The sequence below is a fragment of the Chlamydotis macqueenii genome, chromosome 2, assembly GCF_036417535.1.
Source record: "Chlamydotis macqueenii isolate bChlMac1 chromosome 2, bChlMac1.mat, whole genome shotgun sequence".
Taxonomy (NCBI): Eukaryota; Metazoa; Chordata; class Aves; order Otidiformes; family Otididae; genus Chlamydotis; species Chlamydotis macqueenii.
In genome coordinates, this window is record NC_141557.1 from 75303578 (window position 1) to 75324498 (window position 20921).

General features: G+C 39.7%; 1 protein-coding gene across 1 annotated transcript in view; it reads right to left on the minus strand.

Annotated features, from left to right (window-relative positions):
• PHLPP1 (PH domain and leucine rich repeat protein phosphatase 1) overlaps positions 1-20921 on the minus strand; it is a 155131-nt gene that overhangs the window by 72620 nt on the left and 61590 nt on the right. The window contains exon 2 of the mRNA XM_086740321.1: positions 1955-2151. Coding sequence (XP_086596447.1) covers positions 1955-2151 — 197 coding nt within the window. The remainder of the gene's footprint in view (positions 1-1954; positions 2152-20921) is intronic.

Sequence of the window (20921 nt, forward strand, 5' to 3'; positions counted from 1 at the left end):
AGATGAGCTCTTCAAGTAGAGCTGGACTAACCCTCTCAAGCACTCAAGCTGGATCTTGGCTGTCAAATACTCATGACATCTACACAAGCAAGGAACAAGAACAGAAGGATGAAGGAACCAAAGGAGAAAAACCACCAGGAATGTCTACATTGTAAGAGAGACTAAGCACCATAAAAGGCCTCCTAGTGAAACACATTTAAGGCTGTCTTTACACAACCCGAAGAAGTACAATTTATATTCCTGGATATTAAAAACAGGTTAAAAAAATGCTTCTCTTACAGCCCAATTAAATTCTTTGGCATTTCTCAACTCACAAAAAACATCCAGAATACATAATTCTGCTACCATACACGAGAAGTCCCACACAACTTATGGTCTTTATGTCTCAGCACTGCATTCTGGAAAGCCTTTGCAAACCAGGAAGTGCAGTGTATTTATGGGGCTGAGGGAGAATATTTTTGAGCAACAATTTAAAAAACACTTAGTTCTGTGCCAAGCATCCTCCTCCCAAGCTTTGTCAGCAGAAGCCCTCAGTACATTTTTCTCAGCTTGGTTCTCATTTTCTTTTAAAATTTGTTGTCAACTTACTGCTTAACACAGTCTGCATGTTTTATGTTACATGAGGCACTTCTGTGTAAAAATAACTTAGAAATTACATGTTAAGCAATTAAAAAGGTACTCAATCTCTTCTCTTTTTTAATGAAAATAAATAAATAAATAAGTACATCTTTGTCTCAAAGATAAGGACAATGGGAACCTGAATCCTGTCCTGTGCAGTGTGCTATAGTCAGGAATACAATTCACTGTCAGAGTTCACCCACTGCTGCTAAAAAGGGGAAAATGTCTCTACCTCACTACCTCCAGGGAAGAGTTGAAGAATCATGTGAAGAATCATGAAAGGAGATAAGAAAAACAGCTCCTAGAAGAAGGGACTACTTTCCACATTGTTAGTATAGCATATTAATGAATTAACTTTAGTCTGCCCATATGACATTGTGAAGCTTGTTTCTTCCCCTACTGACTCTTAAGAATCAAACTTATCAGTATTCAAGGTAAAAATGTTATTTCAGGTGTAAATCATCCTTAAGCTAACGATTCTCTTCCCATTATCCTGGCTAATCAAGCCAATAATAGTGTTCTGAAAAATTATTTAGGCCAAAATAGTAATGTGGTAATCTTACTGTCTTCACTAAAATTTCACACAATCACAGCATGGTTGAGGTGGGAAGGAACCTCTGGAGGTCATGTGGTCCAACCTCCCCTACTCAAGCAGGGCCACCTACAGCTGTTTGACCAGGACCGTGACCAGATGGCTTTTGAATGTCTCCAAAGAGGGAGACTTCACAACCTCTCTGGGCTATCTATGCCAGTGTTCAGTCACCATCACAGTGGAAAAAAAAAAAAAAATTTCCTTGTGTTCAGACTGGATCTTCCTGTATTTTTCAGATGTAATCAATTCGAAAAAAAAGTCCAGTTTCAGCTTTTCACAAGTAAAAATGTTTGTTGCTGTTAGCTTACGTTAGACAACTACTGATGCAATGCTAAACACTCAAAAAACCCCAATGTTGAAAATAAGCCTTATTAGTTCATTTTTGGATATTACAGTAACCCAACATGGATAAATACTGGATGAAGAGGCATGGTACAGATCATATACAATACAGGTGCATGTATCCTTTGGCTGTGGACTATTGCACATGTAAAACATTTAATGCTGCGCACGAGAAAAGGAAACTTAATGTGTTTCCCTTGCTTTTCTTTAGCATTTTAATGCAAGTGTTGTAAATTGTTAAATATGAGTCTGACTATAAACAAAAGTCTGTTATATTCTTTGATAACTCCATGTACAGAAACAAGCTTTTGGGGGGCTATGAATCATCATAATTGAATGCAATCTTCTCTGAGTAAAGAGATAGGGGTTAAGCAAGCAAATACATAAAATAAAATATCCTACTTTTCCACCAATTAAAGGGAGGACGTGCATCTTTCCAGTCTGGCTTTCTTTTACTGATGAGACAATTAGGCATGTTCCACAAAGGATAGCTTGGCGTCTTGTCCATCTGTTGACTGGCAAATGTATTTTCCCTTTTCGAACATTGTACATTCCTGAGAGCTGAATCCGTTCCGAGCTGCCAATGCTGTGAGGCTTTCCTGAAATAGAAACAAACGCATCCACTTAATCACAGAAAATCTTTGCCTCTTTTACTCAAGTCATCCTGAGACTATCAGCAAGTTTTCAAGCTACAGAGTGCAGCACGACAAATGAAACACAGCTTCAAGATCATGCAAACAGGTAATTTATTATCAGCTTCAGTATAGGTTTCTTTCATAGGCAGAAGTATATGACAGGCTGGTATAATGGAGAGCAGATCACAGACTTGCAGTACACATTAAATAACCTGCAGTAGTCACAGAAGTACCAATTAATGGTACCAGTCTTCTCTATGACACAGGGACACCAAATGTTCAACCTCAACAGTAATTGCTTACTGTCGAGTTCACATTGACTGGTAACTGCAAAAGAGGGTGATGACCTGCATGCTGACCCGTACCTTTGCACTTCTCTGTCTCTTCTGGGCATCCTTAAGGTCATGGTTTGAATAGCTTCAATAGCTTTCCAAAGAATACAGTTTCTACTCTCTCAGTGCACCCTGTTCAGTCCAAACCCCACAGCAGAGGTAGTACACTCAGCCACAATGTAAACAGATGCAACTTGGATGAAACCCCTCAAAGACGCTGCTTCAGCCTGAGTAAAGCTTTGGAAAAGTGAAGTTCTTTTGTCTATATTGCAATGGATTTGCTATTTACAATAATTCAGATTATTAGCAAGACTACTAATTAGACCAAATCTGTTAAATGACATAAAATGGCTCAGATTCTACTTATCCAATCTATTAATAGGATCCTACTCTATAGAAGCCATCATTAACAATGGCAACACAAAGACAAGTACCTCTCATCTCTGCTTTAACAGGAACACGTTTTTTAGGAGATAAATGGGAAGACGTACAATTTGCTCATTTTAATTTAAGCGTTTATCCCCATCAAGTTACCCTAAAAGCCTTATACATCCCAGCCCAGACCTGAGTCATCCAAATATACTAAGTCGTCTGCAAACAGAGACAAGAGGTAATCACATTCAAGTTAAACTAGTCAAAATTTCTGAAATACCAATGTCGGTGAAACTTTGGAAGGGAGCTCCCCTGAATAAACGAACCAAAGACTATGTTAATTCCAAGTAGCTTCCTCATCATGATAAAAGATAAATCACTCATTTTCATACACTAATCTTTAGGAAATTCCTTAAAAATCAAGGGATTAATAACTAGTTAAGACTCCAGAAAATTAGAGAGTTGATTCTGTCTTCTAAGCCTAAGGTATTTCAGGCCAGTGCCAGTTAAACAGCAGCAGTGACAAGTGCTGCAACACTATTACTCCAGCTTGCTATTACTCCTGCTTGTATGACAGCTCATTTGTCTCAATGAGTCTGCTCTTGCCTTCAAATTATCTATGGGAAGACAGAAGACACCTACCACAAGGCCTACACACTGCCATTCTCTCACCCCCACCTACTCTGTGCCAATCCTTGTCCTTATCTTTAAAAGCAGCCTCCTTGAATCTTCCTGCTGGTTTAATGAGCCAAGATTTGGCATAGTTACCCTCAAGCCTTGCTCTGCGCTAATAAACACGAGCATTTAGGCTACCAATGTCTGCCAGTTCCGATCTGCAGGAACATCACAGCTGCCTGAAGCTAAAAGACTGCAACTTTAATGCCCACAGGGTATCAGTATCTAATACAAAAATAGGTGCCCCAAGAAAGCAGTAATTTCACTGCTGAGCAAATTCAAATCCAGCAACTGACGTTGCGGATAAACGTTTTGCCCAACAGAATAGAGGGGAACAGGGGGCATCCATTCTACGCAAGCTACGGAAAGACTGATAGGGAATACAAGTGAGTAAAACAGAGCAGCTCAGCCTTAAAGACAAAAGCTGAATGATACTCTACATTTGGAATATGAAAAAGGTGCTTGCTAAAGTAACTGATAGTTTACCTAGCTTGTGCAGAACAATAGACTCCATGCTGCAAAGCATTGATTAAATAATTAACCACACACAGAAACAGTAAAATCTCCATAATGGAGCAAAGTAAGTATTAATAGTATGGTTGTATAAGGAATAGTTGTCAGGGGTGTGGGCAGTTTCACTTAAAAATGCTGTTCTGCAGTCATCTTCCAGGGCCTGTTTCTGTCTGTATGCTAACTTCACTGGAAAAGCACAACCCTCTGCTGATTGAATCCCTTAGGACTGCAAAGCACAGCCGGAATCCCTTGGGAAGCTAAGCTCATTTAGTAACGTGCATTTTAGTATCGCCAAATGCAACTTTACCCACCCAGGAACAAAGGGCACAATTGACACTTAATAGGGGCAGACCTCTGTCCTGGAAAACACAACCTCAGAACTTCTTCAGGATTATGGCGGATAACAAAGACGATGAGCTCCCACTACAGTGCTGCAGCCAAGAGTCTTGGCAGGAAACAAAAGAGCGTTCAGGAACACTAGAGAAGTAACACCACCCTGCCTAGGCTAGTGGCAAAACAACTACCACACTGGGTGCCCACACTTCACAAAGTATGCTGAAAAATTAGTCTTCAGAAAAAGTGCAGGAAAAAAAGAAAATCAAAAGCCTTAGAAACCCACTTCCTAGGACCAGACTCTTGGACTAGCTACATGAAGTTAGGCACAGCTGAACCTGTAAATCAACTCAGAAGTCTCTACATGGCAGTTCTTCAAATTTCATGCAAGTTCACAGAGGTTTTAAGTCACAAGTCACAGAGTAACAGTTACTATCACCAGTAAATGTTTACTAAAGAGCGAGAACAGAGCTATCACTAGATGTATTCATGCTAGTACTGTACTTTCTCTCAAACTTTGCTTACCTTGCTAATTTTCCCATCAAATCCAATCTTCAGTTGTTCCCACAGGAAGACTTAGACAGACGTAAACATACGTGTGTACATAAAACCTAAGTTTTTATACATAGATAAACAACAGACCCTTCAAAGTAGGAATTTAAGGTGCTTCCTTCCCATCAAGTACTGCTCCTTGCTATGTGAAAGCTAGAAGATTCCTGTTGAGAACATACAGAAATAAAATACTGGGCCAATTTCATTAAAGCAAATGGTTTCTCTCTTCCTGTTCTTGCCTACTTCACTACAAACCAACCATCTGGTCAGACCAGATGATCTTTTGAAGTCCCTTCCAACCTCAGCTCTTCCATGATACTATGATTCTATAACTTGCAAAACCGATGTTTAACATCGGATCACATGTCGTTGCCTGAGACACAATCTGCTCACACATCATTCAGTTTTCTTCCTGCTGAAGGGGTGTAATCATTGAGATTTGATAGTATCACAGTGTTCTATTATCACGCAAGTGGAAAAAAAAAAAGAAAAGTCAAAAGCCACTGGCTTATTTTGATTTTAAGCAGAGGTTATTCAAGGACATACCAACGAGTCGTGGAACCAGACCCATAAATCCACAGAAGTTTTACAGGTAACTGAGAGCAAAAGCCATTTGACAAGAAGCAGCCTTGCCTGCTGAAAGATAAGCTTGGACAGACTGCAGCTTTAAAGAGCTCAGATCTTTGCTGCCAGGAGAGCATAAAAGCAGGAAAAGTTTAAATGACAGCAAGCTCTGCCACAAGAGAAGTAGAATGAGACTCGGAAACAGTGCAAAGCAATACCCACACTGACTGCTCCTCGCTGCAGGGAGGAAGGCATCATGTGGCAGTCTCGCATCACTCCACTGCACAGCTCCTGTAAGGGGGCTCATCCCCGATGTACTGGGGAGCAAAGGACAAGGAAAGGCCTCAGAAGTGTACCTGCCTTTTCTATGGCTTGGAAGATAATCAAATTAGAAGGGAAATGACCTTTTTCTTCCAAGTTTACAGGAAGGATGAGGCAATTTGGACTTCACCAGAATGCCTTTAGGCTAAGGATGAAAGACCACAAATTATGGCATAACCATAGTGTAACGACTAAAAAAATCTGTTGGTTTTGAGGTAACCTACCAGTGCAAGCCCCATTTGTAGTAAAAGTATCATCAGTTCTGAAATCGCGTTCCCCAATCTGTCTCACAGACCTCCCATTTGAGATGCAGAAGACTGCGCGAGATGCACATTCAGATATTTCTTCAGTTTTAGCTATACCCAAAGGGAGCAGATGAGTTTTCACATGGGCCTCTGATATGATACTGAAGCTGACAGTCATGCAGATAAAATGGTAACGAGGATGCTTTGTGACTTGAAACACAAATTTGAATCCTGCCAAAAACTTCTAATTATTGTTGCCTCAATCATAGCAAAGGAAAACATGCCAGAACATCTAGGAGAGCCACATACCAGAAAATATTTTTCAAATGCTAAGCCCAACCAGAGCAGTTTGAGTATTTTAGCAAGAAACCATAAAAAGATTATTTTTCATTCCTGTCAGGACTCCAAGACTACAGCAACTCCTAAGCACCTCCACAACAGGACTTTTGTTCTGTGTGAGGCATTAGAGGAGATGCCTCAAGGAATTATGAGCAGACCACTCATTTGGCTATCTTGACATTCATGGTTGAATTCCTCTCAGTTTTAGCTTGTCGTAATTCCTGGAGGGAAAGTAGTGGTATTTAGAACAAGGACAGAGAAAAGCAGGGAATTTGATTGAAACGGTGGGACTGTTATTGGAACAATGGACCCTATGCTACTCCACAGGAAGCATAGATAGGGCACCAGCAATCTTTCCTTGATGTTAAAGAAGTAAGACCTCACGAGGAGCAGCCTGAGGAAGCTCCGGGTATGCACCATACTGACTTCCCACCTAGTGCAAAGACTTCAAACTTTATTAAATAAATACCCACAGCTACTTGCTTTGGATTCTGGAGTAAAGCTCTTTATCCTAATGATGGAAGGCATATGGAATACATTACCATCAGAAGTTATAAAATACCAACTCATTATGGGACATAAAATACTCGGGGAAAAAAAAGTCAGCAGCTATACAGCTGATTAAGTTGCAAGTACTTATTATTCCCCCCCTGTTTGAAAAGTACAGCCAATAAAGTCTGCCTCTAAAGAACGATTTAAGACATTACCAAAATAAGAGCAGGGAAAAGCGTTGACATAAGAAACGTGTTCACTTCCGTGCAGCAGGTCTTATTTTTATTACTAATATTGGTCTGACGGAATGAAAACTAAAAATTCTCTGGTATCTGCATGGCGTAGCCAGCCTGGCCAGCTGGAGAGACTGCCCGCCCTGAGCCGTCTTGGGTATTCACCAGTGGTAAGAGCAGCTTAAGTTATTCAGTAGGAATAATGTCTAAGTTTGAGGCTTTTCAGAAGTGACTGACTCCGAGTGCCTAATTTAGGGACGTCCTTTTCCTGCTACAGCTGGGCCAGCTACAGAGGTCATCATCCTCATCTGCACAGCTGGCCTTAGGCCAGCATTGCATCAACCCTACTGCATCAGCTGCTCACTGTGAGCTGTCCCTAAGCCCTTTCAGACAAAACATGCCGCTTTAATTTCTTGCATCTCTTTTTGACTGAGAGGCCTTAGGGACAGCTCACGGCAAACAGTTCAGTGTGGAGAGCAGAGGAATGGCACGTAGGGGCCAGAGCTGTAACACAGTGGCTACTGCAGGAGAGGATACGTAATTAAACCCACCCAGTTTTCAGCAAGCCATTTCAGAAGTAAGGTTATTTCGCACATGTGAAACAAGTCTTGTATACATTGGAGACAAAACCAAAAAAAAAAAGACAAAAAAAACCCAACAACAAAAAACAACAACAACAACAAAAAAAAAAAAAAAACAAAAAAAAAAACCCCAAAAAAACAAAACCACCACCACACCCTGAAAACCACCAGTCAATTTTGAAGACTTTGGTCTGAATCCACTAAGGATTCAACTGGACTCTTTCCTAGTTGATGGGGTGAAATCAGCAGGGTAGGTGACACCTTCTCAGTTAAGACCCAGAGCACCATCCCTCTGAACTGACATCAGGAACACCTCACACCTGCCTTGCCCACAAACCTGCAAATTGAGGCTCACCACTGGTCTTACCAAAATGTAAGGGCAAAGAGGCTTCAATTAGCTCAAAACACTGAAAGCCCTTGAGTGTCCTTGCCCACTCTTTGGGAAACTGTGCCACAATAGCTGTTGCTGAACCCTTACTGCCAGATCATTCTGCAGATTTCTACTTTTGCCCAAACCCTTTCATTAAATACAGATAAAGCTACTGCGTGCAATGTTTTTGAAGCTTCTCCATCACTTAAGGCTGCTTCCTCTTGCATTCTTGTCAAACTAAGGACAGCGGTGATGACTTCAGGCAAGGCCCAGGGCAATGAGATGTATAAAAATAAAGCAGCGATTTTTTTTTTTTTTTAAAAAGGAGGGTGGCAAAGGAAGCAGAAAACCACAAGTAAAAACTCAAACTATTGTACTGTTCTCATTTTAATTTTAAACTTATGAAGAAAGCCTACTTCAGTTACATGCTTATTAAAAGTATTTTTCCTTGTAAAGGTCCACACTGTCATAACTTAAGACCAAGCTTTATATTTAACTACAACCAAGGATTCGTCTCATAGTTTCTACCAGCAACCAACAAAGGATGCTTTTGCAAAGGTAACAGACCAAGTATATATACAGCAAAATTTCACCTGGCAAACCATTCCAAAACCAGCAGTTGAATTTTTGCACTCAAATCTACTTAGACTCTTAAGAATTCCTGTGAGATTTAACACAAAGCTGTTAATCGATTTTGTATTGCTCCGTAGAAGAGGGACTCAGTCACCATTATGCTGTTCTTATGGGCACATAACTATTAGCATAGACTTTAGTCATTATACTCCTCGTTTTGCTGCACTGCATAAATATGGGGGAAGCTCTGAAGTGGTTACATTTCTTTTAAAAATTAGCAGTTCAAGCTGTACTACTTGAAGGCTGCTACCTTTTCACCTGAGAAACAAAAGCAGACAACAAATGTTGGGTTCTACTGAACTGTGTTAACTTGTCTTTCTTCAAAGAAATGTTCACTACAAGACAAAACTGGCAGAGTAGAAGACAGATGAGCCTTTAGCCTTTGTGATCATCCTTAAAGCCAAGCATTATCACTATATGATGTGGTACAATAAAACAGTTACTAGTTTTATAGCAGTAATCCTGCCTTCCATTAATATTACATCCTCACTAGAGAAAAGGTTTTATGAATTTCATAATGCAGAAAACATCCCTCTTTTTACCCACTGAGACAGAGTTTAATGTTTGTTCCCTTGATCATTCCCTGTATCTTGCTCTCACAAGACTCAACCTCTGCATAGGAGCCCTAAAGCCATGTTATCAACACGTAAAAAGATACCGTAGGTCAAATTTAACAAAAAAAAAAAAAATTTTTTAAAGCATTTCTAGTAAGTGTTACATACTTACCAGTGGAAAATAGCTGCAATAGCTTTACTATAAAAAGCTAAATATCAACCTGCATAAACCAAAAGCTTCTGAAGAAAAACCTAACAGTGATTCAGCAGAATTCATTTCAGAGTCATTATTAACCAGCACAACTTCTACACTAGGATGACTTTATAAAGGCAACAGGCTAAATAAAGTAGGATATGTAGTGGTGAACAGGATGCTACCTGCAATTAAAAGCAAGCAAGCACACACTGTGGAAGTTCATCTGGATTGCTATGTAGAGGCATCAAACCCAAAGCCTTGGAATCCAACTGCTGTGACTGTAAGAAGTGAATTCCAGATCTAGCTAATCCCATGTATTTTGACAGGTTTTACAGTTGAGTACAGCATGTATAAGCAAAACCCCAAAACCACAACCCCTCCAAAATAAATTGAAAACCTACCTGTTCTTAAACTCTTCATCCCATCTATCCCTACAGACTACTCCTGCAGGTGAAACACAGGTCCTTCACATTCAAACTCTCAGCTCTACACATTCCCATCTGCCTCACTTGTCTGCAGGAAATTCAAGCAAGTTACATACAAGTGGTTTGTTTATTTCAGCAAAACAATGAGGCTCTCGAGGTGCCCTTGATGTCCCCACTTCTACTTGTATTAGAAATACAATGGGGTGCAGGTTAAATTCTGTTGTAAAATCCAAATACTGCATTTTGAAGAAAGCTCAAAGAGGAGAGAGTTGCCTGGTCTTCAGTAGCAAAACTCAATACCAACTCCTTTGGGAAAGCACCATATGCCACCTCTGCAAGGAAAAATAACTGAAATATCCTGAGAAGGAACCATCAAGAGAAAATGTCATCTTCCTCATGTTTCTTTAACAAAGTTGTAAAAAAACCTGCAACATTGGTTCAGAGGTTTCCAGGAAGAACTATTTAAAACAACTTTCTCATCCTGCACTTTGGATTCATTTAAGAAAGCTACTAAAGACGTTCAGTGAGATCTTCTACCAAATATTTTTGCTCAAAGTAAATTTAAAACAGAATTAGTTTTATAACAAGAAGATTTGTCCCAGTATCTGATGACATCCCTTACATATATTTCTTTAAAATAATACTTCAGCAACACATTTCAAATTATCCCTTAAGATGGCCTCAGGAAACTCACCTCTTCGAACAGTTTTACAATTGTATGCACCGATAGTAAAGAGGTGAAAACTGAACAGACGGGGCCAAAAACCTAAGCCTTACAAACTTGAAAGTACTACCACAACTTGCATAAGAGGATGTACAGCTTCTGTAGGATGGGATCCAATGACCGCTCAACTGATCTTTCCCCTTTCTCCCAAATTAAGCCCCCATAAAGCACAGCTGAACACAATGCTGGAAATGCAGATTTATTTTTGTGAAGTCATGCAAAATTGAATTCTACTTATTATACTCCCAATGCACAATAAAGCGACAAGCACAGTAAAATCCCTGGCATCTCAAAGGATACTTACTCTGTCCAAAGCAATTGCTGAGCTAACCAACTGTTTTAGGCAAAGCTGGAGTCTTGATGGAATTCAAGAGCAAAATTGCACTCATGACTCCACTGAAGTTAATAGCGGCTTTCAGGTTTTATCAGTGTTAGATGCTCAACACGAAGCACAGCAATGCAAGTTCAACATAACTACTTGAATGCACACTCCTCTGAGAAGGAACAATGACAGCCCCTGGCAGAAGTTCATCTGTATGTCTTAGTACTATGACAGAAAAATAGGAACCCGTGCTCCTCATCAGCAAAAGTTGAGCAAACCCCCCACACCCCTGTACCTGCCTGCCCTGCCCTGAGGATGGAAGATGTGGCTAGTTAAACGTTTAAAAAAAAGCTACAGAGGAGCAAATATACAGACTAGGCCAAGGATTGTTGCACATGAACTTATATAACATAAATGCCATCTCTCAATGTATTCTAGACTAAAATTCCACCAACCACAAGATGACTAAACTGTTTTGTGCATTAAATGTATTCAAGTTCCAAGATTACTTTCTCCTTGCTCTTTCATTGGAAGAAAGAAGTCAGGTGTCCTAAAACATGTCTAAAGCACGTGGTAATATAAATCTTTGTGAAGGAAAAGTATTTTAAGTATGACACTTCCTACAACAGACTACTGTACCAGCATTATTGTATAGATCTACATTTAAACTCAAGTTTTATCTTAGGACCCAGTTGATAAGCAGCTTACGTCAGAACAATTCTGTACAGTATTGCAAGGCTATTACTGGCACATTTCAATTAGGTCTAGTTTTAAAAACCCCAAATAATTGTGACATGGAACAATACATAAAAATGTATATGCTGTCTGGTCAAGTCTCTTCAAAGTTTAGCACTGTAAAAAGAAGGCCAGAATGCTGGATTTGGAATTGTCAATACCTGCAATCAAAAGCTGCATTACCAAACAGATAATAATAATAAAAAAGGAACTAGTAGGTAAAAAAATTAAGTGACTGCTTTAAGTTGCACAGAAGAATACAGACAGAAAAATACAAAACTCAGAAGAAACAGCACAAGTCCATTAGTTGGAGAGAATTATCTGTCAGTCCTAAGTACTAAACATTTTGAATTCACCTTCGTTAACATAAGATTCCCATGCTATGACTAGAAGCAATTCTGGCTGGGCAATGCCCCTGTAAGCTAATCTTACTCCATCATATCAGCCAGACTGCTTGTAACTTGCTAGGTAAGCTATGTTCATACATTTTGTATCTACACCTTAACTGCTTTCCCCACGTAAGAGTAGCTAATATTTGTGCGTGCATGTGATTTTATGTACTATGTTTATACAAATCTTCTTTTCAAATAGCTAGTGAAAGCGAGTGCCTTTTTGGTTTGCAGCTTCGAGTTCAGTAAGTGGCAAGGAGTACTTCTTCAGCTGGAAGTAAGAGTTACAATAAGCCAGGACGACTATTTGGTTACCTCATTCTCCTTCTCTCCTATGACTTTGTAGCTAGACTGCTCCTAACAACACCCGTAGTAACCTTTCTTTTTCACTTCTCTCTTATCAGCAAGAGCAGCTTCAAAAAAAAAAAAAAAAAAAAAAAAGCAGCTACCCTTGGAAAGCCTCACTACCACAATTTCTACTTGCTTATAGCAAACAACTTTGTTTTGTTGCTGAAGAACAGGAACCCTTTGATTCACTCTAAATTGACTTCTGTCATTCAAGCGTTTGCTTTTTTTAAATTTACGTTATGTTGGATTATGTTGACATATATTAAGCTTGTATGTCAATGCATGAAAATACGCAGCAGTAAGAGGCAACTTGTATCGAAACTCTGTACTTCAGACCAGTATTCCTGAGAAAAAACAAAGACAAGGGAAGGAAAGCCGATTTTATAAAGCGAGAAGAAGGAAACAGTGGGGAGCAAGAGATATGTATCATGAAGAAACATGAAAGGGAACATTTTCCCAATGCCTTTCTGCCCTTGGAAGCAGAGGCAGAGAAGATTTATTGCATGCCCACAGATATCGGCTTTGACACAGTTTCTTCTTTTCTACCGCAGAGACTAGAAGTAACCAGATAGCATATGGGAATTGTCTAGGAGTGCACGTCATACGGTTTTATTACAAAGGAGAGGAAAAAACCAGAAGATATTGGCTTTTTCCATTCCCTTTGTAAATTAAGTCAACTATCACACATCTGAGTCATCCCCAAACCCATCAGTTTTTCTGTCCAAAGCACTCCAAGGGTCTGAGAAAGGACAATCACAAGTGCTAGCTCATAAGGCTGACTACACTCTAAGGTTTCCTGTTTCATGCTATACATCTTTAAGTAAAAATGTTGAAAATTTCCACACCCATAGCAACAGGAAAAAAGTCTGTACAAAGGTCCAGTTTTACAAGTACACAGTCTGATTTAGAGCTCCCAAAGCCTCTTTTAAGTCAGGATGTTATCTAGGAGAAATCAAAATAAATTTGTAAATTCAGCTTTGACAGGAAAGCGAGTGTGCTAAAAACAACCCCAGGAACTTGAAAATTCATCAGAGTACCACTTTAACTCTCCTTCATGATAATTTTAGAAAGGGATCCATAAATACTCACCATGAGTACTTTGTACAACACTGGTAGGATCAACTTGAAGCTGGGGCTACTTGTCAAAGCTTTCTCCTCTCAGTGAAAACACACAGAAGAGTCTGAAGCGCCTACACATATCTGAGGACTCCATACTGAAAGTCAAGCACCTTCTTTACTGGCATTTAAATCCAACACCTCTTAATACCAAGGGAGGAGAGCAGGCCAGCTGGACAGTGTTCAGTATAATACATAGCACAAGAAAGTCTATTTAAGTTTATCGATTGTGGTCAGTATTTCATTTTCCTGCCATAGAAATGAATGCTTTCTCTACCATCAGAAAAAATATTGTGGCTACAGAGACATTGTATTTAAACTGTTTATTTAAAAAAAAAAAAGCGCAGAGCAAATCAAACTGTTCTACCCTCCATCCATGTTCAATAAGAGCATCTAAAAAGAAACAAACAAAAAACCCCCAACAAAACCAAAACCACTCCCCTCCAATGCACATCATTTTACAGTTCAGCACATCTTAACATTATTAAAATTGTATCCTCCATCCCGTAATCAGGGGAAAAACCTAAAATATGCAAGATCTTATTTAAGCAGGCTCTCTATTTTGATACACCCACTCCGACCAATTGTCTTAAGTGCCTCCGTCCCTACAAAGGAATGGATCACATCACATTTGTTTTTCTGAAAGTCATTTCACAAGTCACCTCTATGCAGAGGAATGCAAAGGGCCCAGACTTTACAACTGCATACCACAACGGCAGAAAACCTCTCCTGTGCTATCTCACTGACTGCTTTACTCAAGTGAATAAAGAGAAGGAACAAGAGGAGGTGGGTCAGAATCTCTTCCTTTGCCTCCCCTTTCCAGAGACCCGCTGCATGACTGGACACAGCAATACGTCCACAACATAAAGGCATTCTTTAGAGATCACTGCTAGAGCTGATCTCTCTAAAACGTGTATGAAGCTTCATTATCAGAAAAACCACAGGAAAGTTCGTGATGCTACAAACATTAGCGATGATACAAACATTCACAGGATTAAGTTTTAAAAGCATCTGGACAGATTTTTAAAAGAATCCTTCCCAAAATACTATCTTTTTGATTCCTCTGCCCACTCACCATCCTTTGAGAGAGAACTGAGACTCCTGAAGATAAATTTATTTTTTTGGACGCTACCTATTTATGTTCCAAATACCTTAATCTCCATCCCAGCAACAAAGAGAAGGAAGAGGTCAAGGATATCTTATACTTGAAAGCTGTTTTTTAATCCTCTGTGAATTGCCAGCACTAGTTTCATTTATAATACTGCAGAAACAAAAATCTGTTCAGCGAAATCTATTATTAGGAGAAAAACAATCATTCATTTTAATTACAACTGAACTATTTACTATACACAAGGGAAGCGTGCTGGGTACAAAATGCCAAACGTTGACAACCCCCAAGCTGCTATCATTCTATTATTGATGAGAAGCTCAATATGCCCCAGCAATGCGTGCTTGCAGCACAGAAAGCCAACCGCATCCTGGGCTGCATCAAAAGGAGCATGGTCAGCAGGTCGAGGGAGAGGATTTTGCCCCTCTACTCTGCCCTGGTGAGACCTCACCTGGAGTACTGTGTCCAGTTCTGGAGCCCCAAACATAAGAAGGACATGGACCAGTTGGAGAAGGTCCAGAGGAGGGCCACAAAGATGATAAGAGGGCTGGAGCACCTTCCTATGAGGACAAGCTGAGAGAGCTGGGGCTGTTCAGCCTGGAGAAGAGGAGGCTCTGCGGAGACCTGATAGCGGTCTTCCAGTACCTCAAGGGGGCCTACAAGAAAACTAGAGAGGGACTTTTGCCAAGGGCATGTAGTGATGGGATAAGTGGTAATTGTTTTATATTGTAAGAGGGAAGGTTTAGATTAGACATAAGGAAGAATATTTTTACTGTGAGTGGTGACGTACTGGAACAGGTTGCCCAGAGTAGTTGTGGATGCTCCATCCCTGGAAGTGTTCAAGGCCAGGTTGGACAGGGCTTTGAGCGACCTGGTCTAGTGGAAGGTGTCCCTGTCCAGGGCAGGAGGGTTGGAACTAGGTGATCTTTAAGGACCCTTCCAACCCAAACCATCCTATGATTCTACGATTATAATTCAGATCAGTAGTACTCATATTAATGTGAATTTTTTTTTTCAATGGAAGTTTCATATATGGTATTGCCAAGTCAACTGATTTAATAGATATTCTAATTTCTAGGCATTTTAAGTAGTAGAAGATTTCTAAATAGCTGGACAGATCACATTTGGCTATCTAAAGGACAGTGAGACTTAAGCTGAAACACCATAAAATCATTCAACAGAATGTTTTTAACAAAAATAGTAAAAGCTTAAGAAAGCAGTCAGATTTATTTTCTCCTATGTTTCATTCACATTCTGGATACGCATAAACCTAAAAATGAAGGATATGTGCTGGAAAATAGCTTCTCTTAAATCTTAAGTAAAAACAAGCAGGAAGAGAAGAAAACACTTACATTAGCTAGCATACTAAGTGTGAAGGCATGCCTGAGGAGATGGCACTGTAAGAAAGGATACTGCAAGAGCAGGAATCAGACAGTCATTTTATCAGCAGCAGTTTAAATTAAGCCTGTTGTTCAACAGCTGATTAAACTCATGGGACTCAGCAGGACACAGGGGATACAGTGGACCCACGTAAGACAGAGTGGGTCTATTACTTTACCTACACAAGAAACTCAAACCTAAATGGGTGTTTGTAAACACATCTAAGGGAACTAGGCTACAGGCCAAGTTTGCCAAATCCCCCACCCAATGCCAGTTCCTTGAAGGAAATAGGGAAAAGCTCCTCAGTCAGCTATTGCTGCCCAAATAACTGAATCTGTGCTCTATTATAAGTGAGCTGGGAACTGCTACTGTCATCGTCATACAGGACTGCATGCGCACGTGTGCATGCGTGCTTGTGCATGTGTACAGGGAGAAGGATGAGGCCCAAAAAGCAGGCTCTCTCTGGCTGGAGCACTGAGAGGAGGACCTGTGCTGCTACCACCAGCAGAAGCACTTCTCCAGGGAACTTGAAGAATCAACGGCATCATAACACAGCAAACAGGCAACAATGGTCATCAACAGCTACTTCCAGCTTCAAGGGACACTGGCATCAGTATTTTGGTTTCACTGTCAAACCTAGATGTAGATGATGAGAAGGTTTATGAACAGTCATACATGAGGCAAAGGCCTGCAAAGGTTTAACAGGAAGCAGGGATGAGAAGAACTGCCCCTCCAAAGCAGGAAAGTGAAATGCTTCCACTGATTGCCCCAGTCTGTCTTGCTCAAAGTCCTACTCATAAATCCAAGTTTTTCTAGTTGCCTCCTACTGGGTTTTGAAGCAAAGCCAACCAGTGACCTGGAATGTAATTAAGGGAAAGGAATTGTGTAGTTTACCGCATCCAATTTGCATTTTGCATACTAACTCATAGTATAAAAAGCTGTTTAGACATACTTTCTCTTGCTGCTCCACTGAACTATTTGTCATTAGAACTGTTAATATAATGTGAGAACTCACGAAGCAAGTTTAAAAACACTTTGGTTCACATTTAATTTAATTATTTGTCTTTTACCAACAAAAGCATACAGTTGCCTTGACTGTTCGTGAACAGAGAGGCTTTGAATAAGCATAGTCGCTGCACTCAAATATTTATACGACTTAGCATTTCAACAAAAATCATCCCTGCAAGTTTCTTGGCTTCTGTTCTTGGGGAGAACAAAATATTTCTTCTGTAGTTACTCTTAGTAGTTACTTTTTTTTTTCCCCCCTCCTTGAAATGCTTTTGCTATTCCTTTGCCTCAGGTTTTGCTACTTTCAGGGCAGAACTCACCACTGTCTCCACAAGCTGACTTCAGCAGTGGCTCATGTGTTTCTCAAGGATGAAACAGAACAAAATCCTGTTAGGAAGGCCTATGCATAAATCAAGATCACAGTTACTTAACATGGTAGAGATAATTTTCCTGAAGCTACCTTAAATATGGTAAAAATGATACAAAGAACATTATTAGACCGATGTTCAACCTGGAACCAAGAGTGCCATATCATCAGAGGCGTGACAGATTTCTAAATTTGAAGGCTTGTCATCACAAGCTTTGAAAAAAAGGTATTCAAATTCGTAAGACAACTGAGGAAAGCTGGCTAGCATATTCTAACACTCTGAAATACACATAGCAAGACAACCCGAACTTGCTATGAGTCAAAACCAACCACTCTTCTCCAAAAAATGGGCTTTGTCTGAATATTTGACTTCGATATTTCAGCTCCAAGGAGGGGATGAGTTAGCAGCTGTCACTAAGGTTTTGTCTTACTGAATTACAAAGCAGAGTCCAAGGACTTCATGTAGTTTCAAAATCCTTTGACTATCCTTGGAAAATAAACTCAGTTCACCAGAACTTGATCATTTGAAGAAACACATAACTTATTTTGGATGAACTAATTTACTTCTTAATTGAGAAACTTTCCTCTTCAAAGTCTGAGCTGAAAGAGATACTGGTCTCATCATCCCAATTTGAAACAGCCAAGTCTACTTAATTTAGGTATTTTAAAATAAGAATCTGGACCATCTCTGAAAAAATTGTACAGGGATTAATTTTTTTCTAGAAGTAGTTACTTAGTAACGAACATGAAAATGCCCTTTTCCAAGACACTTTAAGCTAATGCAAAAAGACATTCTGAATCCACACGCGGTATTAAGTTTTCACCACATAGGATTCAACGCACGGAAAGGAAATTCTCATGTTCCATCAGTAAAGTTTGCTTCTGGAGAACGTGGAAATGATCTGACAGCACTGTGCCAGGCCTCAGGTTACTGGGTTGAAATGCAAACTTCTATCCCCAGCTTTTCTTGCCTTCTAAATGTTATTTGTGTACTATTTCAGAAAAAAGGAAAAAAAAAAAAAAAGAAAAAAAAAAAACCATTTTAAAAAGGAAAGGAAAAAAAACCACGCAGACAGAATTACTTTTAAAGCCTTCTATGCAAGCTTCAAGCAGAGCAGTTGTCTTCATTCAAGTCTCACTAGGGGAAAAAAATCTGTTTGGGAGCAAAGTAAACACAATCCAATATACCAAGTCTGACTTTCTTCAAAATCTATTTGCAAACTTCATAGTCCTAACCAGGCAATGTCACAGTGATAACCTCAGTACAGTAGCTCAGGACTACTCCTACATTTCTTGGAAATAGTTGCAACAGATAGTTTCCCTGTGACTAAATATAATCTTCCCAGAGATGCATCAGAGAGACTCGTAACTCTTCTGTAAAGGAAGTCTGCCAAAAGGTAAAAATGTGACAGCAGTAGTTTTAGAGAGAGATCTGGCCAAAAGATTGTAATGATGAAAAAAGTGCATTCAGGAGATCTGTCCTTTCAAAGCACAGGACTCCTTATCAAGTCACCTTCAACTTTAGCTACACAACTCTTAAGCAAATTCCTGTTGAATACGGCCATTATGTGCGGTACTCATCTAACTTCCTCCTTAGACTAAAGGACAGTAATGCTCCAAGGCATTACTAAATTTATTATTTAACGAAAACAAAAGAGGAACAGAACACACTTAAGACACCTTTCTCTAATGTATATTACTGAAAGATAAAAGATGTTACCAAGTAAAAGGGTTATCCAGCATGGCACAGACAGCTTCCTGCTGCAGATGCACTCCTGACAAAAACAAAGGCTATACCAGGCTGGAAAAAAAGGGAATGCTGCAGGCTCTGATGCTGCTGCATACCTAACTATGAAGTCTGCCTCTGGTATACTGTCTTGTTATGAGGCTTAAGTTTAAAGCAGCAATACCACTCTTATTAACAAAAGGCAGCTTCAATTTATTAAAATTATATTATATAAAGTACAGGAGTTGGTCTCATATATTCATATATATATATATATATATAAAGCTATTTGATTTATTTTCTCCTCGAGAGTTTGCCAGCACTGCAGGACAGCACATCAGAAGTAACATTTTAAAGTGGACAAGCCAACAGCATTACACCAATCTATGGAGGAAAAAAGTGCATGCAGTCAAAGTATCACTAAAGATTGTCTTCTACGTTACGTCCTGTGCTGGAAGAACAGTACCAGAAGCATATGCTCGGAAAGGGAAAAAGGAGTCTGTGAAACTACCAAATACAACAATACTCAGCCACCAAACCCCTCAACCTGGAACTAATGCAGATTTGTCTAGAGTCTGTGAAAACCCACGTACTCTGAAACTTAGGGCTTTTTTTTTTTGTATATTAATCCCTTAGTTTATGGGTACATCATGGAATAACTACACTTTTTTTTTCAAGTGGAAGGTGCAAGCTTTCTATAGGTGGCCATTAGCAGTTTCATCTATTCCCCAACATGAGTCCTGCATCACTATACATCCCCAGTCTTATTCTCCTCTCTCTTCTGTATCCATAGACGATGTTTTCCAGCCTGAAATTATAATTAAGTTCAGTTGATTTTTCTTTTTTTTATTAATGCACTGCCCCATGACTTGTCATCCCACTGCTCTGAAACAAAAATAGTACAACTGAAGAGAACCTAGCCACTTGTTCGTATAAAAAGAGTACCATGCCAGTACAAAGGTTGTTGTTTCCGAGTTACTCAAGCATCCTGCAATAAGCCATTCAGAAGTTCATCGTTACTTGTCCAAATAGATTAGTCATATTAGTGCTGAAGCAATTGCATTATGTAAAAGGCTGCTTCTCTCTGATCTGCTTCATTAGCCTCAAATCATATTTACAAAACGCAACATGCTACTTCAGCATGTCTGCAGCAATAAGCAGTTAAAACAATTTCTTTTACCATCATCCATGATATAGGAACACATGGGTGGCCAAAGTATAGCCCACGGGTGCTAGGCTCATACAACTCCTTGCTCACTTAAAGCACAAAAGGTAGAGCCCATGGAGACCAGGAGCTGTAGCTCTCATCACTTCATCTCACTTTTAGTGGGTTTGTGCAGAGGCGTAGCCAATAGACCGACAAAGGCAGCAACAATGTGCTGCTCCATTTTCTAGAAATCGTGGGTCATTTATATCTGCTGATGAAACCGAGCCATTCTTCAGTGGACAGAATTTAGATATTTATTCAACCTGACAGAATCAAGCTATTTAACAATGGGAGGAGAGCAGGGATAAAATAATGGGACTAGGATGTTATGAAGGGGAGAAGTAGTAGAATAAATACTGACATATCCCATTGTAAGTCTTGAGCTGACATTATTGAGTCGGCCTTTGGAAACTAGGACAAGTGATCTGAATCAACACAAAAAGGCTTTCAGATATACACTGTCTGCTCTTTGTTTGCATTTGAAGAAAGCAAGGCAGCTTCCCTGAGCTGGCGAGTACATTCTCAGAGCTCTTCTGTTAAGATTCATTTTCAATTTACCTATTTAAGATTTAAA